The 26,027-nt window shown below is 37.3% G+C and overlaps 1 protein-coding gene across 1 annotated transcript in view; it reads right to left on the reverse strand.

Moving 5' to 3' along the window:
- LOC136249936 (transient receptor potential cation channel subfamily A member 1 homolog) overlaps positions 1 to 26,027 on the reverse strand; it is a 70,362-nt gene that overhangs the window by 14,220 nt on the left and 30,115 nt on the right. Inside the window, exons 5-14 of the mRNA XM_066042073.1 lie at positions 13,638 to 14,253; positions 11,448 to 11,631; positions 9,540 to 9,641; positions 8,303 to 8,418; positions 8,033 to 8,179; positions 7,866 to 7,980; positions 6,293 to 6,429; positions 6,135 to 6,241; positions 5,690 to 6,078; positions 4,577 to 4,757 (exon numbers count right to left, since the gene is read on the reverse strand). Coding sequence (XP_065898145.1) covers positions 4,577 to 4,757; positions 5,690 to 6,078; positions 6,135 to 6,241; positions 6,293 to 6,429; positions 7,866 to 7,980; positions 8,033 to 8,179; positions 8,303 to 8,418; positions 9,540 to 9,641; positions 11,448 to 11,631; positions 13,638 to 14,253 — 2,094 coding nt within the window. The remainder of the gene's footprint in view (positions 1 to 4,576; positions 4,758 to 5,689; positions 6,079 to 6,134; positions 6,242 to 6,292; positions 6,430 to 7,865; positions 7,981 to 8,032; positions 8,180 to 8,302; positions 8,419 to 9,539; positions 9,642 to 11,447; positions 11,632 to 13,637; positions 14,254 to 26,027) is intronic.

The raw sequence follows: 26,027 nt of genomic DNA on the forward strand, positions 1-26,027 counted from the left end.
CAGCTACCCACAAGTTACCCTGTAGAAACAAGTCACCCTGTAGATAGTTCAGCCACAACAAGTCATCCTGTAGAGAGTCCATATATTACTTATTTTTGCAATTTCAAGTCCCATAGCCAACTTATGGCCAGCTTTGAGGTTTCCTTTTAATTTTCCCCCCTCTTTACTATAGGAAATCATCGAGAAAAAAAGAGACTATAGTGTTATTGATGTATAACTACAGTCAAACCTCTCTAATCTGACGCTCAATGGGAGCCATAAATTTTAAGGAGGTTGTCGGATTATCAAGTCACCTCTGTAATCCGACATTGTACAATATCTAGAATTATGTCAGATTATATAGGTAAAACAGATTACACAAGACTTTTTTTTAACAAGAATTAGAAAATGCTATGCATAGTATGCTTTGATCTTTGGCAGATATAATGAGGTCTTTAAAAACCATGAAGAAACCTGCTAGTAGGTTTCTAAAAGGGTTAGCTAACTAACTTAGTTAGAAACCTGCTAGCAGATAGACCTCAAAGCATTACAAATCTCAGTTTCAATCATTGATTTGCTATGCATGCTCTGCAAAGCACATACAGGCTAATAGCCCATAGACCAACAGGGCTTGACCTACTCCGATCCTTTTATAAGAACACCTATGCCAATTTGATTATGGGAGTTAGACTGTAACATTGTAGGTATGTTTGCTATCATAAACGGAGAATTCCAGAAATATAACAAGAGTTCTATTTAATACACGTCAGTGTTTCAACCTGTTTAATATGCTTTTACTATACTTTAATGGACTCCCTATTAAAAGAACTAAAAAGGTAAGCTTTCCTGCAGATTGTTTATTAATTTTGTTTCTTGTAAAAAAACAACAACAATTATGTAGGTGTGTAATCATGTATATACTGGCTTGGTCACAGAAGGCTAGTGCTAGACCGAGTATTATTAACTATTGACAATCTACTCCCTGATCCCCATTATTACTACTTCCTTTAAACTGATTTAAACCCTTGGCAGTGCTGACTTTAACTTTGTCACAGTAACTATCACTCTGTTTTTGATTCACCAGCTGGCAGAAGCAGCAATAATGTAGCTAGCTACAAGCTTTAATTCGAAAACATGTTCAATCTTCTCTACTGATCACATGACTTGTTTTAACACTGTGATAATTTCGAAACGACATATAACTCAATTCCACAATGTTTCCACCTACATAGCCATATATATAATGCCCGCATTTTCTAAGTCAGTTAGGAACCATGCCCTTGGCTCTTCGTGTTTTAGAAACCTCGCTTTGTTCAGTTTCTAAAACCATGAAGAGCCTCGCTCTAGGTCCCTAACCTATACTTAATTTTAAAATTAACACTTTTTTCTATGATTGTCAACCAATTAAATGCTTTGGTTACTTAAATAATATTTTCTGTGACTGTTTTTAATGTTGCTATTATTCTCTGTCAGATAACTAAGGTCGAAAACAATGTATTTCCAAGTCTAGGGAATCAAATTTTAACTTGTTATGTAACTAAACCCTGTACAGGGTGATTGTTACATGGATGAATGCTTTACAGGGTGACTTGTTCATAGCTGAAATTTCTACAGGGTGACTTCTTTGTGGCTTAACTCTATAAATTATGATGACTTGGTTGTAGCTTTTATGGTGACTTGTTTGTAGCTGACCTCATAAGCTGATCCCTCTATGGGGTGACTTGTAACAGAGCTTAACTTTACAGGGTGACTTTTTTTTGTAGCTGAACTCTCTATAGGGTCACTTGTGTGTGGCTGAACTCTGTACTTGGTGTCTTGTTGTTAGCTGAGATCAGCTACAATGAAGTTACCATGTAGAGAGTTCTTCTCCCTCTGTAGAGAGTAGATACTGCAAATACTCAAGTACTCGTTAAGGATTTTGGTACTCAGATAGTAAAATGGTACTTGAGTACTCATTAAGATCACATGACCCAGCTCATATTATGCATTTGCCATGTTATAGAGTTTGATTGGCATAATTTCTTGTCAGGAATGCTAATATCAGTATTTTAATACAGTGTGTGTATCATTGTTGAAAAAACTGTAAACTGTGTAAAGTCAGTATAAAACATGTCACATGGCCTAACATGGGTATGACTACAAGTAGCTAGTATTCATGAGTACTTGCTTTAGGGAGTACTCAAATAATAAAAAACCATGATCGTTTCAGCCCTACTAGAGAGTTCAGCTACACAACAAGTCACCTTAGAAAGTTACTTCCTTGTAGCTAATCTCTCTATGGGTGACTTGTTTGTAGCTGAAATCTTTACATGGTGGGTATTTTTTGGGGCTGAACTCACTGCAGTGACATGGTGACTTTATAGTAGCTGCGTTTTCTACAGGATGACTTGTTTGTGGCTGAACTCTCTACAGAGTGACTTGTTGTTAGCTGAATTCTCTAAGGTGACTTTTTATGAATTCTCTAGGGTGATTTTTTATGCAGTTGAACTCTTTACAGGGTGATTTGTTTGCAGTTGAACTGTCTACATGGTGACTTGATTGTAGCTGAGCTCTCTATAGGGTGACTTGTTCGTAGTTGAACTTTGTACAAACGTGGCTGAATATTCAATAGGATGACTGCACTATTAGAGCATCTTGATTGCACACTTACTACACTTACTTGACTTTCATAGTACAACTCAGTGGTTTTTAATCTAATTCCTCATAAACCACTCAAAGGCTGTTCTAAAATAATCTACTTATTTACTTATTGTCAGTTGATTCCATTAACTAGTTTACCTGGTAGGTGTGACAAGTAATATTTTTTTTATTAACAAAACTCGATTGTGCATTTGTTACACATGGTTGGTGTTTTTGTTATATGTAACTCCATGACTGTTAGCATGATTTCTCTCAAACTACAAAAGGTTTGCATTACGATGGATACTCCATGTACAGACCAATTTTCAAGTCACACGCTGTTTACCCTGTGGCCATGACAAAAAATTGTTGTTGTATTTTTTAAAATTGTGCATAAATATCTCTCTTGTTCTTCATCCAATTTGTATGAAATTTGGACTTTATACTGCCCTCCAAATTTGAAGAAAACCGACTAAAGCATGTGTGAGTTATAGCAATTTTTCTACTTGGGGCAAAGAAGAGATGAAGAAAGGTATATATCTCAGTGATGGCTGGGCAGATTCAGCTCAAGTTCATAACAGGAAGTACCCCACCTTGAGGGAATTTCCACAACAAAAGTGGTTAGTTTCTTATCTAGCTACGGATGCTTGAAAAGGGATTAGTTCTTGTAAACTACATACTTGTCTGTTACATGCTTGTGATAGCTGTACTTGGCTGCATGACACACTACTGTGTGTCTTGATACATGGGTGCTAGGCAGTGGTTTATATGTAAAAATTAAAATTGAAAATGAAGAGGAAGTTAGAAATTAAATTTTGGGTCCCAAGTGCTTTCCCTGCACTCAAATTACTGTCAGCTAATGAAGAGATTAGTCAGTTTCCATGGCTTCACAAGTTTAGTATCCACAATACAACAGAGCTATGGCTGTTGAACAGCACCACCACATGTGCTTTCATCTGAGACAAGCTGTTTCAGAAACCAAACCCACCACCAATGCATTAAAGGGAAGATGAGTATTATAATGAAATTTTGTCTTAGCATAATTATATGATCACTAATAATACAAATACTCATAAAACCACCTTATAAACATCTTTCCAAGGTATTATCAGTAGATTTATGCTAAAATTTATGCAACAAGGACCCGGATCAGCATTGGAGGTGTACAAGATCGAGATACTCTAATAGAGCAGTCAGCTAACTACTCTAATAGAACATTCACTGGAAACCTGTAGTTGTTTCTGTTATGGAATTTTCCAAATTTGCCTGCACCTATATAGATACAATGAAGTGCATTGGTCTGTTTAAAGGGCTTCATTCATTTACTTGTGCATGGCAATACTTAATTCAGGTACACAATTTCCATTGAAAATGCTCTCAGATTCAATCTTGTATTGTTCAAATTTCACTTTCAACATTCTTATTCTAACATGCACCTATTCAGTGTTGTGCAATTGTGAGAGGGGTGCATGTTGTCTGTACCTACCCAAACTTTTCTATTAGCAAAATGCTTTAGAGAGCCATACCTATAACCTAAAGGCTGTATATAAAATATCTACAGGCAGAAAATATTATGAATTTTATGTGGAAATGTCTCCAAATTGCAGTATTTTAGCATCTATTTTTCAAAAATTTCTTGGAGGGGCATGCCCCCAGGTCCCCCTAGTTCCAGCATGCTTGCACACCTCTATGTACCCAAGAGATTAGTACCTTGAGTTAGCCCCCCTCCCCTTTTATAAATCCTAGATCCGCCCCTGTTGTTGTCTTGATTTCATGTATATAGAAGGTAGGTTTTTTTCAAATTTGGTCACACATAACTGATTAACTATTAGTTTGCAGGTGTATACTGTAATATACAGTGTTTTTTGTGCTCGCAATGATGTTAATAGCATTGCCAGTTGTTATAGGTTACAATCAATCCATATACGTAGTGTACTTCATGATTTTATATATAGTTTGTTATGCAAGTATTGCTTACCACTGCACATATCACTTTGAGGGAATGGCGTCACCAACACAACAGCAGTAAGCATAACAAGGAATAAGGAATAAACTATTAAATTACAGATAAAAGCTGGTAGTCCAAATTTTTTCCATTTGCGTTTCCGCATCTCCTCAACAACTGGGCTCATAAGAAGGGAGGTTCTTTTGTAATTTACCTGTAAAAGTTAAGAAAATAGCATGGTAACACACTGATTTGATCAGTATTTAACAGGATACTAGGCAATTGTCACAAGGTTTTAAAATTAACTGTCTAGTTCATTTATGCTATGATGGAGCTACATTATGCTGAAGGTTTACAGTAAATAAATGAGTGAATTATTAAAATAGTAAACCGCAGAAACATAATAATTCAACTCATTTTTAAGTACTTTAGAAACAATTTTATTTAACCAGTACAACCAATTCACTGTTGGCACAATGGTAGGTCATTTAAAGCTTGGTTGTATTTGGTGTTTGTCCATACCTTATAAGAAATACAATGTATGAACTATAGACACACTGTTTGTTCTTCCCTGCGCTAGTTTCTTTAGCTAAGCAACTTAATTCATCCATCCTACTATCACATCACAATGAATATAAAATGAGCCATCCATGAAGCCATGGCAAGACTAAATTTGGTAAATCAAAGCAAATTTATTTGTCAATTGTTATATTTACTAACATTAAACTGTCTACGTGTACCAAATTGTGTAAAATTTAATGCTGATTCCCTGAATTGTAGTCATTTACAGTGTACAATGAATTATTTTAACACTGTAACTAAAAATTCATAGATTAGCCCCTGAACATAAAGTGAAACAGTGGTGCTTTATGATGGCATTCCTGCTAGAGAGACTTCAAACTGAATTACATTGCAATTATCTGTGTGCAAGTCAAGGGCATTGTGTGCACAGTAGTGATATTCAGAGATGAGATACATGTTGTTGGAGGTTCTTTATGGACATTTTACACAAGCCATTTCATGAAACTATCTTGGGATTTGGTAAATTTATATAGAAACTATTCTTTATAGACAGGATCAATGTAGCATTGCATGGTGATGTAATTGGATTTTCACTTCTACTGCTAAGTACACATATAGACATACCATCAACTCCAATGGGTGATTTTCAGGATCATACATTTCTTGCAACCACCAGTCCTCATTGTATTCTTCAGCATCATCCATGTCTTCCTTTATGTTTGTAGATTCTTTCAATGTATTAGCCAAATGAGAAGAGCCAAGGACATCATTTGGCAGAGATACAAGTGGTATGTCTTGTGCAGTGTTGAATATTGCAGAGTTTTCAAATATGGAAGTTTGATTGGCGGACAAGCCAACCTTATCTTGTACAAACTTAGCCAGGGTTGGCTGAGGAGTAATGTAATCATCCAAAAACTCATACGAATATTCTATCTTGGTAACTTCGTTGCTGCCCTTGTTATTCATCTTATATTCCCGATGAACACACCGATACAATGCTAACTCAGCCACATCTTGATATAAAAGTATATATATTAACTTGTAGTTACAGTTTTCTGCATGAACTCACCAGGCATGTGTTGAATTAGTAACCTCATTGGGGTCTCATTTTTCAATGTTCGAAACTGTAATGCCTTCCTCCAATGCTTGCTGCTGAGGATAGTAAGAGCTGTTCGGCTATAAAGATATTAACTCACATAATCATAACACACATAGTTCTAGCCATACCTGTGTCCTCTCAGAATTGCTTCAGTCAAGCAGTTGTGCCCTTCTTCATTTGCAATAGTCACATCAACTGAATACTCTAGTAAGAGTTTTACTACTGTGTCATGTCCTTCTTTGCAAGCCAGTAGTAATGGAGTGGTCTATGGTAAAAACAGGTATAGGTGACACATCTGCAAGGATTGTTGTGTATGCATGTTGGAACTAGCTAATGCATAATGCTCTCACTAAAATAGTACAGATAAAGGATAGACCTATGCACATACTTACCTTTACCCTGTTGGAGCCATTTCTGCAAGCATTGTTGACACAAGGAACATAGGTGATTCATGGACAATTGTTTCCTCTCGTGGACAGAAAGTTTTAAGGAAACTTTGAAGAAAAGGTGCAGTGTAAGATTGACGTTGCTTTTTTACCCATTATCTATGTTTTAGCATCACTTTTAGAATAGTCTTCCCAGGCCTCCCTGAAAATCTCTATGGTATGTTACATATACTTCAACAAATGAGCTATACCCCTTGTATGACAGCTCTAGAATCACCACAGATAGAGACATCTAAGACAACACATATGATACTATCAATGAACACAAATCTGTCATTAAATAAACAGTGGTGGATCCAAGGGGGAATGCATCCCCCTCCCCAAAAAAGTACAAGCAAAACTTTAAACAAGATTGAGATACTCTAATAGAGCTTTCAGTCAAATACTCTAATAGAACGGTCACTACATGAAATGTTATTAAAAATCTTCCACAGTTGCTGAATATAATTTGAAAACTGCACCATACATCTAAATATGCTCCTTCAAGGAAAGTATCACTATGGACTTGGTATGGTTTCCTGGCATGAAAAAGAAGACGACCATTTAATCAAAGATATATGGAATAGCAATGCGGAGAAGGCAGACATTTGTCCAAACCACAAAAGACACATCTCACCCATGAGTTTGTTGTTTTGTGGCATAAAATGGTGGCTGTGCACTGCTGTGTTGGGTCTCTAGTCTTGTGACTGTGGTCAGGCAGTAAGGCAGGCAGACAGACGGATTTGAAAAAAACTCTCCATCAAGTTGCTTGTAAGTGTTTTCTTGTCTTTAATGCTGTATGTATTTGATATTGAATGGAGTAAGACTATTCTGTAAAGGTGATTTTCATGATGATGATATTTCTATGATTAGACATGGCATTTTTAGTGATCCTCGTCATTTTAAGGGTGGGACCCTACTAAACATTGTTTGATATAGGACATCCTGTATATATATATATATATATATATATATATATATATATATATATACTTAGAAAAGAAATCCACAGTTTGTGCTTTATACATCAATTTGTACAAATCAACAGTATATATAAATGATGAATTCTTTAGAGCATTTAAATATATGGTTATTTTGTGCATTGTGAAACTGATCTGCATAACAGGATTAAGCAGTTCTACAGGAATTGACTGGATACTCAATATACCTAAAAGGTTAAAACAAAAATGTCAGTTCTCAAATATTGTGTGAAAGCTGTGAAATTGAGAGATGCTGATCCATAAAGAAGATATTACTTATTATACTATACACTTACACGACATCTTTCAGGGTTGCCATCAACACACACACTAATGCTAAGCAGATAAGCAACAATATTGTATCTTCCAGTACAAGCAGCACTTGATAATGCAGTGCCTTCTGTGTAGTTACTATAAAACACAAATGATGATTACCTGACATTAATAGGTGCTAGTCACTCACATCGCTTCTGGATCTATCCCTTGGCTAAGCAAGTATTTGACCATCTGAAAATGACCATCACGAGCAGCAATGTGCAACGGAGTATCCTGACCCTCTACAGTTCTGGTCTTCAAGTCATACCCATATTTGTGGAGTAATTGAACACACCTGAAGTTGTATATTATGCACATTAAAGTGCAAGTAATCCATACTTCAACTAAACAAAGTATGCATTTATACAGGCAGTCATTTGACTTGCCTGCATCAACATAAACAACACTCATTACTCACTCAAGGTGGTCATTTTTCACAACAACATGTATGGGATAGTAGCCATTGCCTAATGGACTATCCAGCTGTGTTGTAGTAGTAAGAAACTCATCATAGTTGTCCCAATTTAGAAGATACTACAACATGATAGTCAATAAAGTACATAACAAGTACATATTGTCGTCATACAATGGAACCTGCTAATCAGGACACTTTATAATGGTCCCAAAGTATCCCTTAGCATGTAAACTGACCTGGAAAATCAGGACACCTTGATAATCATGAGCTTCAGATTACTGAGTTCTGCACCCAGCTCTATCGGGGTTGTAGACAAATAAACTACTAATGCCTTATATACTGTCATAACTGTACTATATGAAGTTCTGAAGTTTGGTCAGCAACTGCACAAAGTACACCTTTTCATTTGATTTGCCCATGCATGCAAAGCTCCAGCTATAATGTAAGTTGACATCCTACATCAGCTGGCCTGCATGCACCACCACTCTATGGCATGCATTGCAGCTATGTATAGTTTGGGGAAAATGGGGCAGCCCAGGACATTGCTAGATGCTAGGTGCTAAATGCACCTGCTTTGCCTTAGTGAGGAATTTAGCCACTCTATTTCTATTGCTCTAGCCAATACTTATTTATATCAAGCAGCCTGACTGCACCATGCCCTGGGTGCCCAAAATGTGAAATAATGTATTTATACAAAGTGTGCTAGCACATATAATTGCATTTGAGGTTGATGCCAATAAGTAGTCAAGGACGGGTGGGTGGGTGACTGTTCTCAGCACGTTTGCTGCAGCTTCAATCTTAACTCAGTATGAGCAATTCCAATTAAATAGCGTCCCTTCTGCCACAAGTAGAGATCACGTGATCACCGTTTGTATGTGCAATGGTGTTGAGTATTAATAATTGTGGGTTCCAGTTCTATTAACTGGGATTCACTACCAACTATACCCAAGGTTTCCTTGTCTGTTAACCTTATTTACAGTGGTAATTTTGTTTAATTTTTCACAATGGTAGCTAGTACTACCCTCCTGAGCAAACTTATCTACAGAACCAAGCGGCTGTACCAAAGTGCATTTATCAATACAAACTGGTATATACACACAAGCACATTTCCCTACAAACATATACGTACATACAGCATGTGCATCCACACAGCATCCACACATACTCACACAACAAATCCACACAGCATACACACATACTCACATAACAAAGCTAGCTACAGCATACAATAAACAATTACCTGCAAAATAGGAATGTTCCCCACTTTGCACACATAGTGTATCAAACAGGATCCATTGTAGTAGTTTGTAAAGACACCAGTATAATCACTTTCACTAAGTGCCTATAATAACACAAGACAGCTCAATTTACCAGGTACAAGTGAACAAAAGAAGGAATGCATATTATGATAACCTGTCAAAGAGATTAAAACAGACAGGCAAGCTGAGATAAATGGGTGTGGGTTTAAAAGCAAGTGGTACTTCTAAAAGCCAGGTGTTCATTTAATACTGCTCTTAGGGATTGATCAACGATGCTTTTATTTTTGTTTTGCAATAATACATACAGTAAAACAATTTCATGTATTTGAATAATAATTTTCTAATTCGTAAATCCATTCATGGCTGCAACTGCCATAATGAAATAAAATACATGAATGCAATTTTGACACTGTTGTGCATTTTTCTACAATGTACTATCCTGACATGCATACACCCACAGAAGTCCCATTTCTGAGATAACTGGATTCCACAGCTACAATTCATGCATACCTCACAAATTTACTATCATTAATATCATTGCAGCCATTTCATAGCTCCCACCTTTGATTGCACAACTTTTTCACCCAGGCTTTAAAGGCCACACACTTATATTGCTTGGCTGCTTTTGCATGGATGATATAATCCTAATTACTTGCTATATAGAACAAGAAATTCGATTATCAAGTGGTTATGTACACAATGACAACCACAAAGCTATTATATACCTTTAAATTGCAAATTCAGTCTAGGTGAAATCACATGTAATCTCACAACATATCAGTCTAGTACTCTTTATAATAACACAATAAAGATCGCTAACTGGTTGAGAGTTGAAGCGATTATCTCCAAGCATACATGAGCATATGAGCATGAGGCGACTAATTTGAGGCATACAAAATTAGAAACATGCCTATATAATCTGTCTTCTTACTGTTAGCAGTGCCAATATCACTTCGAAGAAATGTCTACAATGCTATTATTTACCATTAAAAGTGCACGATGATGTCATATTACTCGCAATCGCTCACGAGAGATCGGTTATCCCTGTTCATATTCACTTAAAGGTGTGACCACTATAGGATAGACACAGGGCTACTAAAACATTTGACAAAATCTGCAAAACACTTAGAAAGTGATACTACAGGCATTTATAATCAATTTCACCACATGGCGGTTGTGATGGAAAGTGGGTTAAGGATTGTTGATTCATTTATTTATTAAGGCTTTACAGCACTAGTGCTAAAGGTTTGCAGGACTTGGTAGCCTTGCAGCCTGTTTAAAGATGTTAAGTACTGTATGTTTGAAAATAATATTATGACAAAAAAATCTATGACTGGACCAAACACACAGCTATCTGATTAATGCTTCAACACTGTTGAATACTGTAGAGTCGGGTTGTTAAGCGCATGTATCTATAAGCGCATATTATTTGTTAAGCGCATACACATTTCTTGTAATTAACCATAGATGATAAGCGCACATGGCAAAATGCGACGATAAAGCTACACACAGCAAGAAAAGCTGAAAGTACTGAAAAATTAATGTCTCTTCAAGCGCTTACGTCTCCCTTGAGGTCTCTCTTCGCTATCTATACAGCAAATCAGCCATCTGGATAGTGATAATCTCGTTCATCACGAAGGATTTCACCCAGAAATGGAGTCAAATATCCTTACATACTGGTGTGGTGACCAGCACAAACTATTAACTACTCTATTACAAATTAGTGATTCCGTGTTACACTCACCATAATTATTTATTGGGTGTATGCGCCTAACAGATAGTATGATTTTTGTAAAAAGTTTTCTCCGAAAATTATAAGCGCATGCGCTTAACAACCCGACTTTACAGTATGTATACATGTACAGACATACATATGATGCCTATTTTACCTCAATCAATGCAATATGGCCATGCTCAATTGCCCATTCTAGTAATGTTTTGCCTTGTTTCACCACATCATCTACCCTGTAATTAAATGCAAAGAAAACCTTCACAACTTCCTTATGTTGGTGTACAATGGCAGTCATCATGGGAGTAAAACCGCCAGCATTTTTGGCATAAATATCTGCTCCTCTGTAAAGCAAAAAAAGGACATGTGAAAACAGTTACAGGCACAAGTCAACATATTTAGTCATACATGCATGTATCTATATGCCACACAGAAGAGTCTTTCAGAATTCAAAAACATGTACGTATATACGAATGTCAATAAAATTTGCTGGAATTTCAACCACAGACCTCACTTCTAGACACCCAAAATCCTTAACTAGTGAACTACTGCTGTCAGTTGTCGAACCTCTACTTAATAAACAAAAAGTCTATATGCAATTCAGTGGATCTAGCAATGAAAGTTCTAGCTTTCTATTTGTGTTGTACTAGAAGTCCAAAAAGTGTTCAATTACAGTGTTACAAATTTTTACAACAAAAATAAGTAGTGAATACTGTGACAAATAGTGAACATCACTGTACATTTTAGTGACTATCACTAAGAATTTCCAGTGACGTTCTCTATTTGCCACAGTATTTGACATAGATTTCTATTTATTTCTATAGATTTCTATTTAGATTTCTAGATTTCTATTTCTTTCTGATTTCTATTTGGGGGAGAGAGTATCCTACTTTAGTATAGCCTGTACAAACACAAATCCCGAAGTTATGATGCAATACCTATAGTCACCTTTAATGTGCTAGTTGGTCAGGATTTTGCTCAGCCTATAGCTACAAAGATTGTTGTAGGGTAGCTTCAATAAGTAAACCATTGGAGGCATCATCAACACTCAAAGTATTAAAGTCATATCCTAGAGAAACCAGTGTTTTAGTGAAATTCTTCATGCCATTGCATCATAACTTCATGATTGGCAGTTGTACAGGCTATACTGAAGTAGGATACTCTCCTCCCTATTATGAACTCTTGCTAACATCAAGAGTATGCAATAGAAACCAAGAGTATCCCGTGATTAATGATTGCATAAAGTAACACGGATATTTCAGTAATTGTTCGTTTTCATTGCCAGAGAGGGTTGCTGTATTTAGCCCAGATCAGTCACTAAACCAAGCGAAAACATGATAGTGTTAAGGGAATTGGCTAATGTAAAAGTTCTGGCACTGCCAAGCAGATCCCTGAAGGCATGGCAACATGGCATTGCTTTAGCGAGCTGGAGTTATCTTGGGTCCATACTATGATATTTTTTGCACAATGACTGTTGAGTATTTGGTTGAATGACCCGGAAAACTGGCGAACAAATACCTGTTGCCACATATGCATTTCAAATTACCATTTCGTGTAAACAAACAATTACTGAAATATCCGTGTTACTTTATGCAATCATTAATCACGGGCTAATAGACCGTTCAACACTCTTGGTTTCTATTATATAATATACTCTTGCTAACATGCTACTGTACTTATCATCAATATCTCACATTAAAATATTATTAAAAGAATGTGGGCAGTCATCGGGACAGCTGGCTTGTAATATACAAAATGAAGTTAAATCCACTCCTAAATAGTGAAATCTATGTCAAAAAACAAGCTGTGAAAAAATCATCTTCAAAGAAAAGCAAACTTGTTTAAGCAAAGCAAATCACACCACCTGAAGTGCAAATATCCACTTCAGGTGCTTGTAAAATTCCTAATTGTTTGTTAACTTTTTGTAACACTATTAGTAGACACTGCATCAAAGGAAAGAATGGAACCAATGACAAAACGCATGCTTTTATATTAGCTATTCATTTCTGCACACCAAGAATGATATGAAAGTAGAATCAATCTGTTTGTTGGAGGCATGGTTAAAAAAATCATGGACAGTTTTCAAAGCCACAGATGAAGACACAAAGTTAAGTTTATGATGTATGCATTGTATGTACACTGTTAGTGTCACTTGTCTGAAGGCATAAGGACAGTCAGTAGAAAATTTCACCAAAAAAATTCCACAATTTATTGGAATCTCACTGATGCACTTTTATACTTAACCAATATTTCCAAGGTGCTGTGGTGAGGCTGGATATTTTTCATGGGAAAATGCAACCCTTCATGATCCCTACTATACACACTACTGTTACTATAATGATTAGCTTACTTCTCACAATAATAAAAGCATGTGGTTGCATGGCCGTATTTTGCAGCAACATGCAGTGGTGTTTCCAGATCATAGTTCTTGTGAGAAAGCAAAGATGGCTCCTTTTGTAAAATGTCTTCATTGATGTCTTTGTCATCTGTGCTACTATATAAGTGTAGAATACGATTGTGATCATGATTGAAGGCCATCAAATTGGACCCACGACTAATGAGCAGCCTGATGTTATTTGGAGAGTAAACTGAAGCACTCTTAGCTAACATCAGCGGTGTGTTTCCATTTGCATCAGCTGCATGCACAAGTCTCTTATCCTGATCTTTTGAAAGTAACAGAAGCAGAACCTTTTCACTACCACACTTACAGGCAGTATGTATAGCCATATCACCAGTTTTATCTGCAGCAAACAGATCAGCATTTAAGCTAAGCAACCTTTCAGCTATTTCTTTGTTGTCAAATGCAGCTGCATAACACAGAGCTGTGTTTCCACTATCGTTGCAAGCATTGATGCTATTAAAGTTATTTGTGTTGATCAACACCTCAATGACACTGGGTAATTGGTACTTCACAGCGTAAATCAGTGGTGTATTGCCTTTCTTGTTGGTAGTATTAACATCAGCTCCTGAATAAAGATAATGAAAACATTGCAGCATTACTACAGTAAACATTTTTAGATAACTAAATATAGAGATAACTAAATATAGCACTTTGTTTAATAGAGTAGTTGTATATCACCTATAGACAACAACATGCTTGCTATACAAAGAGATGGACTTTTCAACAGCACTGTGGCGACTTACTGTAGATATAGCTTGCTACTCCCAAATAGTTTTGATGTACCTTAGAAGGTCATCATTTTTTTGGTTGTTTAATGACACACCAAGTCACTAGGTGCTCACAATGTTACTTACTAGCATAATAACCGGATCTATGAAAACCCAATACAATTACGAATTCATGTTTATTTAATATAAATTTTATAATCTACTTAGCCAAATTTATACACTGGCAAATTTTCTGCCTCATATGCCAACAATAACTTTGGGAGTTACAGCCTACCAGGTAGAAACAATAGAAAGATCGATTTGTACAGCAAGTATATAAATGGAGTTAAACTAGGTTAACGTTGCAGTCGAGCATGCATGAGTGTATTATGATAGTGACTAACCTGAAGTCCACCATGACTGGAGGGAAGATTGGGAAGGCACACACGTGAGAAGGGTTGGCAATAATTGGAGAATAACATTGCGCATGTGTTACAAGAAAAAGGCACGTGGAGAGGTGTTAGAACACATGGTGCTACATGGCATAGTGAATCTTGTCCCACCCACACCACTCCCCTCTACCAATTATCTCATATTAGTATTTTAGAAGACAATAATCACAAAGGGATTGTTGGGTGGGGGGTTTAATGTAACGTATTTCCCAAAAAAAAAATTAATAAAAAAAATAAATTAAGGGGGTATGGGGAGGTGAAGCATGCACCACAGACAGTCCCAGCAGGGAGCTTAGTAAATCCCCCCATTTTTTTTTCCTTGTCTTTTCCATCTTGAGGCTAGCTCAGGGTGTGACAGTTCAGGGTTTCTATTAGGAAAATTGTGGCATGCGGAAATTCTTGTGGCTTCAGAGAATGTTAGAATCCCCAAGCATTCCTACCTCCAAGCCTTTGTAGTAAAACATGCTGTATACATCATGTAAAATTGTTGGAAAGGGGCCTATTTGAGAATTAATAGGAGAATCCATGGAACCCTGCACGCCTACCAAAACAACCACCATCTGTTGACGGTGGCAACCCGCTCACAACAGGGTAAGACCTGCGGACCGGGTTAAACTGACAAGCAACATTAATTAAAGGCGTTTACTGAAATGGTTGTAACTTTTGAATACAATGACACACCAAGTTCACCCATCATGTTTGCTATGAATTGAAGAATTGATTGCTAAGTTTGTTTTTCCTTGTAGCACCTTTCTTCACTACATAAAAGGTGAAATCAGTGAAGAAAGATTGATTCAATTACTATTGTTTTGATGTGACAGACCCATAACATACATATCCTTGGATTTACTGCAACATAACAAAGATTTTCGAATTCTTCTTGAATAGGCAAATAAGATAACGTCGAGGTTTTATTATTAGACCCTTTCTTTACTAAGAACAAAGTGTTCAAAAAATTTTTGTTAATAATATGCAAATATTTCACCCATTGTATTCAATGTTTTATTACTATAAAATTTAGGCTTGTGCAATAATGTCGGGTTTCTGCAAAACATATTATAGAAACTGCCTTAAAACATTTACCAGCCATTATTTATTATAGCCTTTGTGCATCATACAAAAGCAGCCAAACTGTTGATGTGTAGTTACATACTATACATGAATTACAACAAATAATGATCAACATTTCAGTACTGTAATGCTACAACAAAAGTACATTTTGTGTCACTTCTTTTAAATACCACCTTTAAGAATCCATCTCAAACATGCGTGCTATAGTTCAACATAATATAAGAGTGGGTTAGATGGAATTGCTTATAGGCTATACATGGAGCTAGCACTAATTATGCCACAAGAATTGATGGTCAAGACACTGTTTAGTGGTCACTAAATTTTTGCATGGTATAATTTCAGAACTATATTAATAGCTAAATGGGACTGTAAAGCTATTAGTTTGCATAATCAATAGTGAATACTAAAAACTGCCAATTCTGATTACCAAAGAATTCAATGATTTTCATTCATAAGTGTATATTTAATTAATACTTCAAGGTGATACAGTGTAGCTTGCTACCATCAAATAATGATGCATACATTTTCTTCAAAAGTGCAGGGCTTTTCACTATTAATTCTTCCTCCATTTGTAGCTATACTGTTTATATATATATACCATGATCATGTGAAACTTCAAAGGCGCCGCTGGTTACATATAGGGCATATACACCCCAACCCACAGGTGAGTATATATATACCTACCTGAGGTGAGTATATATATACTCACCCAGGTAAGTATATATATACTCACCTGGGATGTCACGTGACACATTACTGTGTCACGATTACGGGCTGATAGCCCCACGTGGGCGGGCAAACGATGCCCACGGTAGCATGACTAATCACCCAGATGACTCAGGCTAATAGCCTTCGTCATGCTAGGCGATCAATCACCCCAGCTAGTAAGAGTCCAACCACTGGACTCATTTTATACCCATACCTAGCGACTTCGATGATGGGTGGCAGCAAGTAACGTTGCTCCTACGTTTGTTGATATGAACGGACAAGTCTTCGCCTCGGCGTTTATCAACAGTAAACTTCCTCTGACTTCGGAGTCGAGGTGTATATAAGTGCAATACACCTCGTAGCCATGGTTTATATATTACATGTACTATTTTCACACCTCAGATCAAAGGAAAGCCAGTGCATATATATATATATACCACTTTAGCGTGGGTGTTCAAAGGCACCACTCAGGGTTTAACTGGCATATTGCCCGGGCAATATCATGGGGACACAGTTTGCTCATGGCATTGATTCCCAACCAGTTCAAAGATACGGTACGCTTTGACTCGTTATATTGAGCGACACAGAGCATTTAATTGTGGGTATGGGTTTGTAAGTTAGGCTAGGCTCAGTGTAGTTGCTAAGTTTAGATTATTTAAACTATATTCTAAGACAAATGATCTGTATAACAAGTGCTTGGGTGATGCGTGGATATGTATTTCTACCCACTGCGCAAGGGGCGTATCAGCCATTGAGCAACCACAAAACAAGAAGAATATGACAACCCAAGTGAGTAGCTTATAGTCCTAAGTACTTAACTTAACATATAAGTCAGACATGGTCTTAATTACCTGCTTTATAGCAGGTATTATGTGGAATAACACATTTTTCAATCACTAGCATGGAAAGACCTTATTCAAGTTATATTTTATATGTTTGCGCCTTCGTTCAGTGGTGATTCTATTCCCAGTTAGTACATATCTGTAAGCCTTGAATTTTTACGCACACTATAAAGTAATCAATTCATTTAGTCATTATTTATGATACAGTTTTAACCATACATATTATCTTTAGTACTTGGCCGTGTAATCATAAATCCCATCCAAAACAGCTTATAGCTGTAAAAAAAGTGCGCGTCCAAGTAAAGCAGAGTTAACTGTGACAAAAAGTAATGATATCATAATGCGGCCATGTGCGAGGTGTGGAATTCAAGTTGTAAATATTAATCTAATCCAAAACAGCCAAGTTGTAAAAAAAGAGTGCGGCCCTGAGAAAGGCTATGGTGAAAAAAGATGTGAAATCCAAGGTGGCGGCCAAGAAATGGCTGTGATGGTAGGTTAATGGTAAAAATTTTAATAACGACAATTCAGGTGAATTTTGTGCCAAGACCAAGCGGCACCAAATTCACCCGAATTGTTGTTATTAAAATTTTTACCATTAACCTACCATCACAGCCATTTCTTGGCCGCCACCTTGGATTTCACATCTTTTTTCACCATAGCCTTTCTCAGGGCCGCACTCTTTTTTTACAGCTTGGCTGTTTTGGATTAGATTTCACTTCTTTTTGTATTTGTATACCCCAAAGCCGGCCTATGGCTGGCTTTAGGGCTTTTTAACCTGTCATTTTTTCTTTACTACAGGAAGAAGAAAAGATGAAGCAGGATTATTTCTTTGTAGCTGACCTCTCTGCAAGGTGATCCTTCTAGCTGATCTCTCTACCGGATGACTTGCTTGTAGCTGAACTCTCTACAGGGTGATTTGTTTGTAGCTGAACTCTCTACAAGGTAACTTCTTCTAGCTGATCTTTCTACAGGGTGATTTGTTTGTCTCTACAGGGCAATTTGTTTGCAGCTGAACTCTCTACATGGTAGTTTCTTTGTAGCTGAACTCTCTACAATGTAACTTCTTCTAGCTGAACTCTCTACAGGGTAACTTGTTTCTAGCTGAACTCTCTACAGGGTGATTTGTTTGTAGCTGAACTCTCTACAAGGTAACTTCTTCTAGCTGATCTTTCTACAGGGTGATTTGTTTGTCTCTACAGGGCAATTTGTTTGCAACTGAACTCTCTACATGGTAGTTTCTTTGTAGCTGGACTCTCTACAATGTAACTTCTTCTAGCTGAACTCTCTACAGGGTAACTTGTTTCTAGCTGAACTCTCTACAGGGTGATTTGTTTGTAGCTGAACTCTCTACAAGGTAACTTCTTCTAGCTGATCTTTCTACAGGGTGAATTGTTTGTAGCTGAATTCTCTACAGGGCAATTTGTTTGCAGCTGAACTCTCTACATGGTAGTTTCTTTGTAGCTGAACTCTCTACAATGTGACTTCTTCTAGCTGAACTCTCTACAGGGTGACTTGTTTCTAGCTGATCTCTCTACAGTGTAACTTGTTTCTAGCTGAACTCTCTACAGGTTGATTTGTTTGTAGCTGAACTCTCTACAATGTACCTTCTTCTAGCTGAACTCTCTACAGGGTGACTTGTTTGTAGTTGAACCCTCTACAGGGTGATTTGTTTGTAGCTGAACTCTCTACAAGGTAACTTCTTCTAGCTGATCTTTCTACAGGGTGATTTGTTTGTCTCTACAGGGCAATTTGTTTGTAGCTGAACTCTCTATATGGTAGTTTCTTTGTAGCTGAACTCTCTACAATGTAACTTCTTCTAGCTGAACTCTCTACAGGGTAACTTGTTTCTAGCTGAACTCTCTACAGGGTGATTTGTTTGTAGCTGAGCTCTCTACAAGGTAACTTCTTCTAGATGATCTTTCTACAGGGTGATTTGTTTGTAGCTGAATTCTCTACTGGGCAATTTGTTTGCAGCTGAACTCTCTACATGGTAGTTTCTTTGTAGCTGAACTCTCTACAGGGTGACTTGTTTCTAGCTGATCTCTCTATAGTGTAACTTGTTTCTAGCTGAACTCTCTACAGGTTGATTTGTTTGTAGTTGAACTCTCTACAATGTACCTTCTTCTAGCTGAACTCTCTACAGGGTGACTTGTTTGTAGTTGAACCCTCTACAGGGTGATTTGTTTGTAGCTGAACTCTCTACAAGGTAACTTCTTCTAGCTGATCTTTCTACAGGGTGATTTTGTTTGTCTCTACAGGGCAATTTGTTTGTAGCTGAACTCTCTACATGGTAGTTTCTTTGTAGCTGAACTCTCTACAATGTAACTTCTTCTAGCTGAACTCTCTACAGGGTAACTGCTGAACTCTCTACAGGGTGATTTGTTTGTAGCTGAACTCTCTACAAGGTAACTTCTTCTAGATGATCTTTCTACAGGGTGATTTGTTTGTAGCTGAATTCTCTACAGGGCAATTTGTTAGCAGCTGAACTCTCTACATGGTAGTTTCTTTGTAGCTGAACTCTCTACAATGTAACTTCTTCTATCTGAACTCTCTACAGGGTGACTTGTTTGTAGCTGAACCCTCTACAGGGTGATTTGTTTGTAGCTGAACTCTCTACAAGGTAACTTCTTCTAGCTGATCTTTGTACAGGGTGATTTGTTTGTAGCTGAATTCTCTACAGGGCAATTTGTTTGCAGCTGAACTCTGTACATGGTAGTTTCTTTGTAGCTGAACTCTCTACAATGTAGCTTCTTCTAGCTGAACTCTCTACAGGGTGACTTGTTTCTAGCTGATCTCTCTATAGTGTAACTTGTTTCTAGCTAAACTCTCTACAGGGTGATTTGTTTGTCTCTACCGGGCAATTTCTTTGTAGCTGAACTCTCTACAATGTGACTTCTTCTAGTTGAACTCTCTACAGGGTGACTTGTTTCTAGCTGATGTCTCTACAGTGTAACTTGTTTCTAGCTGAACTCTCTACAGGTTGATTTGTTTGTAGCTGAATTCTCTACAAGGTAATTTCTTCTAGATGATCTTTCTACAGGGTGATTTGTTTGTAGCTGAATTCTCTACAGGGCAATTTGTTTGCAGCTGAACTCTCTACATGGTAGTTTCTTTGTAGCTGAACTCTCTACAATGTACCTTCTTCTAACTGAACTCTCTACAGGGTGATTTGTTTGTAGTTGAACCCTCTACAGGGTGATTTGTTTGTAGCTGAACTCTCTACAAGGTAACTTCTTCTAGCTGATCTTTCTACAGGGTGATTTGTTTGTCTCTACAGGGCAATTTGTTTGTAGCTGAACTCTCTACATGGTAGTTTCTTTGTAGCTGAACTCTCTACAATGTAACTTCTTCTAGCTGAACTCTCTACAGGGTAACTTGTTTCTAGCTGAACTCTCTACAGGGTGATTTGTTTGTAGCTGAACTCTCTACAAGGTAACTTCTTCTAGATGATCTTTCTACAGGGTGATTTGTTTGTAGCTGAATTCTCTACAGGGCAATTTGTTTGCAGCTGAACTCTCTACATGGTAGTTTCTTTGTAGCTGAACTCTCTACAATGTAACTTCTTCTAGCTGAACTCTCTACAGGGTAACTTGTTTCTAGCTGAAATCTCTACGGGTGATTTGTTTGTAGCTGAACTCTCTACAAGGTAACTTCTTCTAGATGATCTTTCTACAGGGTGATTTGTTTATAGCTGAATTCTCTACAGGGCAATTTGTTTGCAGCTGAACTCTCTACATGGTAGTTTCTTTGTAGCTGAACTCTCTACAATGTAACTTCTTCTAGCTGAACTCTCTACAGGGTGACTTGTTTGTAGCTGAATCCTCTACAGGGTGATTTGTTTGTAGCTAAACTCTCTACAAGGTAACTTCTTCTAGCTGATCTTTCTACAGGGTGATTTGTTTGTAGCTGAATTCTCTACAGGGCAATTTGTTTGCAGCTGAACTCTGTACATGGTAGTTTCTTTGTAGCTGAACTCTCTACAATGTAGCTTCTTCTAGCTGAACTCTCTACAGGGTGACTTGTTTCTAGCTGATCTCTCTATAGTGTAACTTGTTTCTAGCTAAACTCTCTACAGGGTGATTTGTTTGTCTCTACCGGGCAATTTCTTTGTAGCTGAACTCTCTACAATGTGACTTCTTCTAGTTGAACTCTCTACAGGGTGACTTGTTTCTAGCTGATGTCTCTACAGTGTAACTTGTTTCTAGCTGAACTCTCTACAGGTTGATTTGTTTGTAGCTGAATTCTCTACAAGGTAATTTCTTCTAGCTGATCTTTCTACAGGGTGATTTGTTTGTAGCTGAATTCTCTACAGGGCAATTTGTTTGCAGCTGAACTCTCTACATGGTAGTTTCTTTGTAGCTGAACTCTCTACAATGTACCTTCTTCTAACTGAACTCTCTACAGGGTGATTTGTTTGTAGTTGAACCCTCTACAGGGTGATTTGTTTGTAGCTGAACTCTCTACAAGGTAACTTCTTCTAGCTGATCTTTCTACAGGGTGATTTGTTTGTCTCTACAGGGCAATTTGTTTGTAGCTGAACTCTCTATATGGTAGTTTCTTTGTAGCTGAACTCTCTACAATGTAACTTCTTCTAGCTGAACTCTCTACAGGGTAACTTGTTTCTAGCTGAACTCTCTACAGGGTGATTTGTTTGTAGCTGAACTCTCTACAAGGTAACTTCTTCTAGATGATCTTTCTACAGGGTGATTTGTTTGTAGCTGAATTCTCTACAGGGCAATTTGTTTGCAGCTGAACTCTCTACATGGTAGTTTCTTTGTAGCTGAACTCTCTACAATGTAACTTCTTCTAGCTGAACTCTCTACAGGGTAACTTGTTTCTAGCTGAAATCTCTACAGGGTGATTTGTTTGTAGCTGAACTCTCTACAAGGTAACTTCTTCTAGATGATCTTTCTACAGGGTGATTTGTTTGTAGCTGAATTCTCTACAGGGCAATTTGTTTGCAGCTGAACTCTCTACATGGTAGTTTCTTTGTAGCTGAACTCTCTACAATGTAACTTCTTCTAGCTGAACTCTCTACAGGGTGACTTGTTTGTAGCTGAATCCTCTACAGGGTGATTTGTTTGTAGCTAAACTCTCTACAAGGTAACTTCTTCTAGCTGATCTTTCTACAGGGTGATTTGTTTGTAGCTGAATTCTCTACAGGGCAATTTGTTTGCAGCTGAACTCTCTACATGGTAGTTTCTTTGTAGCTGAACTCTCTATAATGTAACTTCTTCTAGCTGAACTCTCTACAGGGTGACTTGTTTCTAGCTGATCTCTCTACAGGGTGACTTGTTTCTAGCTGAACTCTCTACAGGGTGATTTGTTTGTAGCTGAACTCTTTGCATGATTGTTTCTTTGTAACTGAACTCTCTACAAGGTAACTTCTTCTAGCTGATCTCTCTACAGGGCAATTTGTTTGTAGCTGAATTCTCTACAGGGTGATTTATTTGAGCTGAACTCTCTACATGATGGCTTCTTTGTAGCTGAACTCTCTATTAGGTACCTTCTTCTGGCTGATCTGACTACAGGGTGACTTGTTTGTAGCTGAATTCCCTACAGAATAACTTGCAATGTAATATAACTGTGTAAATTATATATGCAGCTGAATGCTTTATTAGGGTGACTGTTCTATTAGAGTATCTCGATCTCGCATTTGCTGCACGTAGTTGCCTTTCGAATCATAACTCAGTGATTTGTAATCCGATTCTTCTGTACTACTGCAAGAACTTTCTATGATGATTATTCCAGCTACATACTGATTTTCAGTTCATTGCTCTAAGCGGTTTGCCTGGTAGACACGAAAACTAATAGTTTTTTATTCATAAAAATCGATCGCGTAATTTTGACACAGGTTGGGTTTTGTGTCATATCTCCATGGTCTTTATCCTGATTCCTTTCAAACCACAAAAAGGCACTCCTACGATGGTTGCTCCATCTACATATCAATTTTTTACTGATTCCTCCAAGGGGTTTACCCTGTAGGCGTGACAGACCTTCGACCTTATTTTACGCAAATAATCGGTAATAACTCCGTGAATGTTCATCGGATTCCTACCAAAGTTGGTACGGAGATCCGCCTTAATGAGCCCTTTAAGTGTGCCAAATTTCAGCCCACTCCGAGCACGCATTCGTGTTTTATGGCGAATTTTGCCAAGTGTGCGAAATGAAGATGAAGAAAAAAAAACGAAGAAATTAAAACGAAATTTTGTTCGTTCGTATCTCGGAAATGGCTGGACCAATTTTCTTCAAATTTGGTATGTAGACTCCCCTAACTGGGCGGCACGTCTCTAGCAAATTTGGTTCCAATCGGATAAGGGATCACAGAGCTACATAGGTGTGAAAATGCGTTTTCTTTCTTCCTGTTAATATACTCACGGCGTGGCGCGCCGGCTTCTTGGGCCGCATGACACACTATCGTGTGTCTTGATCAGATAATACAATATTATTGTTATGAGAACCATGTGATGCTGCTAGTTTTTAAGTGTGTGAGCATCTCATAAATGCCACACAAATTTGATTCTCAAATAAAGCAAATTGTATAGATTCTCTGATAGCAATAAATAGTTTGAGTTTGGCCACCTTTCCTTTGTTCATAGCATTGCCGTATACAGGAAAGGTGGCCAAACTCAAACTATTTATTGCTATCAGAGAATCTATACAATTTGCTTTATTGAGAATCAAATTTGTGTGGCATTTATGAAGATGCTCACACACTTAAAAACTAGCAGCATCACATAGTTCTCATTAACACTTTAACAATAATATTGTATTATCTGATTAATATTAATTTTGCAACTTGCATACCTCACACATGGCCGCACTATGATATCATTACTTTTTGTCGCTGTTAACTCTGCTTTACTTGGACGCGCACTTTTTTTACAGCTATTAGCTAATTTGGATGGGATTTTAAACCTTTTTGTTAGAATAAGCAGTAAGTGGGTTTCCGTGGTTTTGACAGAACCCCTTTTAATTTAGATTACAGTGACAGAATATTAAAATACAATTGTAATTTTAGTGGCATGCAACTGCAGTCATGCACCCATTTTAACTAGTAAACCCTTAGTAACACTTTACCTTTCATCTTGCACTGCATTAAAACAATCAAGATACTCTAATAGAGCAGTCATAAAACAGCTCTAATACAGCAATCAAAGTTAGAGCATAGTTACAACTTCTGCCTAGCATTGCATTGTGTAGTTAAATTGCTAGCTACTTAGACTTTACAAAAAAAAATACAACACTTGTAGAAATGTGGCTGTTCTATTAGAGTGATTGACTGCTCTATTAGAGTATCTTGATCTACTTCAAGCATCAACTAATTCAAACGAGGCCATGCCCCTGCCCACATCAGTACAAACTCTTGTGAAATGAAATGAGAATGATAGATAAATGGCGAGTATGTCCAGAGGCAATAGAAGTCACGTAATTACGTATGTCCTATTGTAAATAAGCGCCTTTAAAATTTATCTAATCCAAAACAGCCAAGCTGTAAAAAAAGTGTGCGGCCCTCAGAAAGGCTATGGTGAAAAAAGATGTGAAATCCAAGGTGGCGGCCAAGAAATGGCTGTGATGGTAGGTTAGTGGTAAAAATTTTAATAATGACAATTCAGGTGAATTTTTGTGCCGCTTCACAAAAATTCACCTGAATTGTCGTTATTAAAATTTTTACCACTAACCTACCATCACAGCCATTTCTTGGCCGCCACCTTGGATTTCACATCTTTTTTCACCATAGCCTTTCTGAGGGCCGCACACTTTTTTTACAGCTTGGCTGTTTTGGATTAGATTTCATTTCTTTTTGTATTTGTATACCCCAAAGCCGGCCTATGGCCAGCTTTGGGACTTTTTTAACCTATGTTTTTTTCTTTACTACAGGAAGAAGAAAAGATGAAGTAGATGTACTTTAAATATTTTATCAGTAAATGTACAAATTATATATACTGTATAATACATATGTGACCGGATTTGCGAAAAGGGGTCCAATTTGCCAACTTTGACAATTGATAACTTCAGATTGGAAAGAGCTATTGCCTTGATATTTGGGCAGTGGTGAGCACCACTATAGCTGAATACATGGTGAAATGTTCAGGTTAATATGTTACTTGAACACTGAGTTATGGTCTCCAACATTTACGGAATTGGATGTGTGTGGAAGACCCCTTTTCGCAAATCCGGTCACATATATTGATTACAGAAATCTCCATGGTGGTTTCTTTGTAACTGAACACTCTACAAGGTGACTTCTTCTAATTGCTCTCTCTACAGGGTGAATTGTTTGTAGCTGAACGATCTACAAGGTAACTTCTTCTAGCTGATCTCTCTACAGGGTGATGTGTTTGTAGCTGAATTTTGTATAGGTGATTTGTTTGCAGCTGAGCTCTTTACAGAATGGTTTCTTTGTAGCTGAACTCTCTAAAAGGTAACTTCTTCTAACTGATCTTTCTACAGGGCAATTTGTTTCTGGCAGAATTTTCTACAGGGTGATTTCTTTGCAGCTGAACTCTCTACATGGTGGTTTCTTTGTAGCTGAACTCTCTACAAGGTAATTTCTTC

Source organism: Dysidea avara, chromosome 3 (assembly GCF_963678975.1).
Source record: "Dysidea avara chromosome 3, odDysAvar1.4, whole genome shotgun sequence".
NCBI lineage: Eukaryota > Metazoa > Porifera > Demospongiae > Dictyoceratida > Dysideidae > Dysidea > Dysidea avara.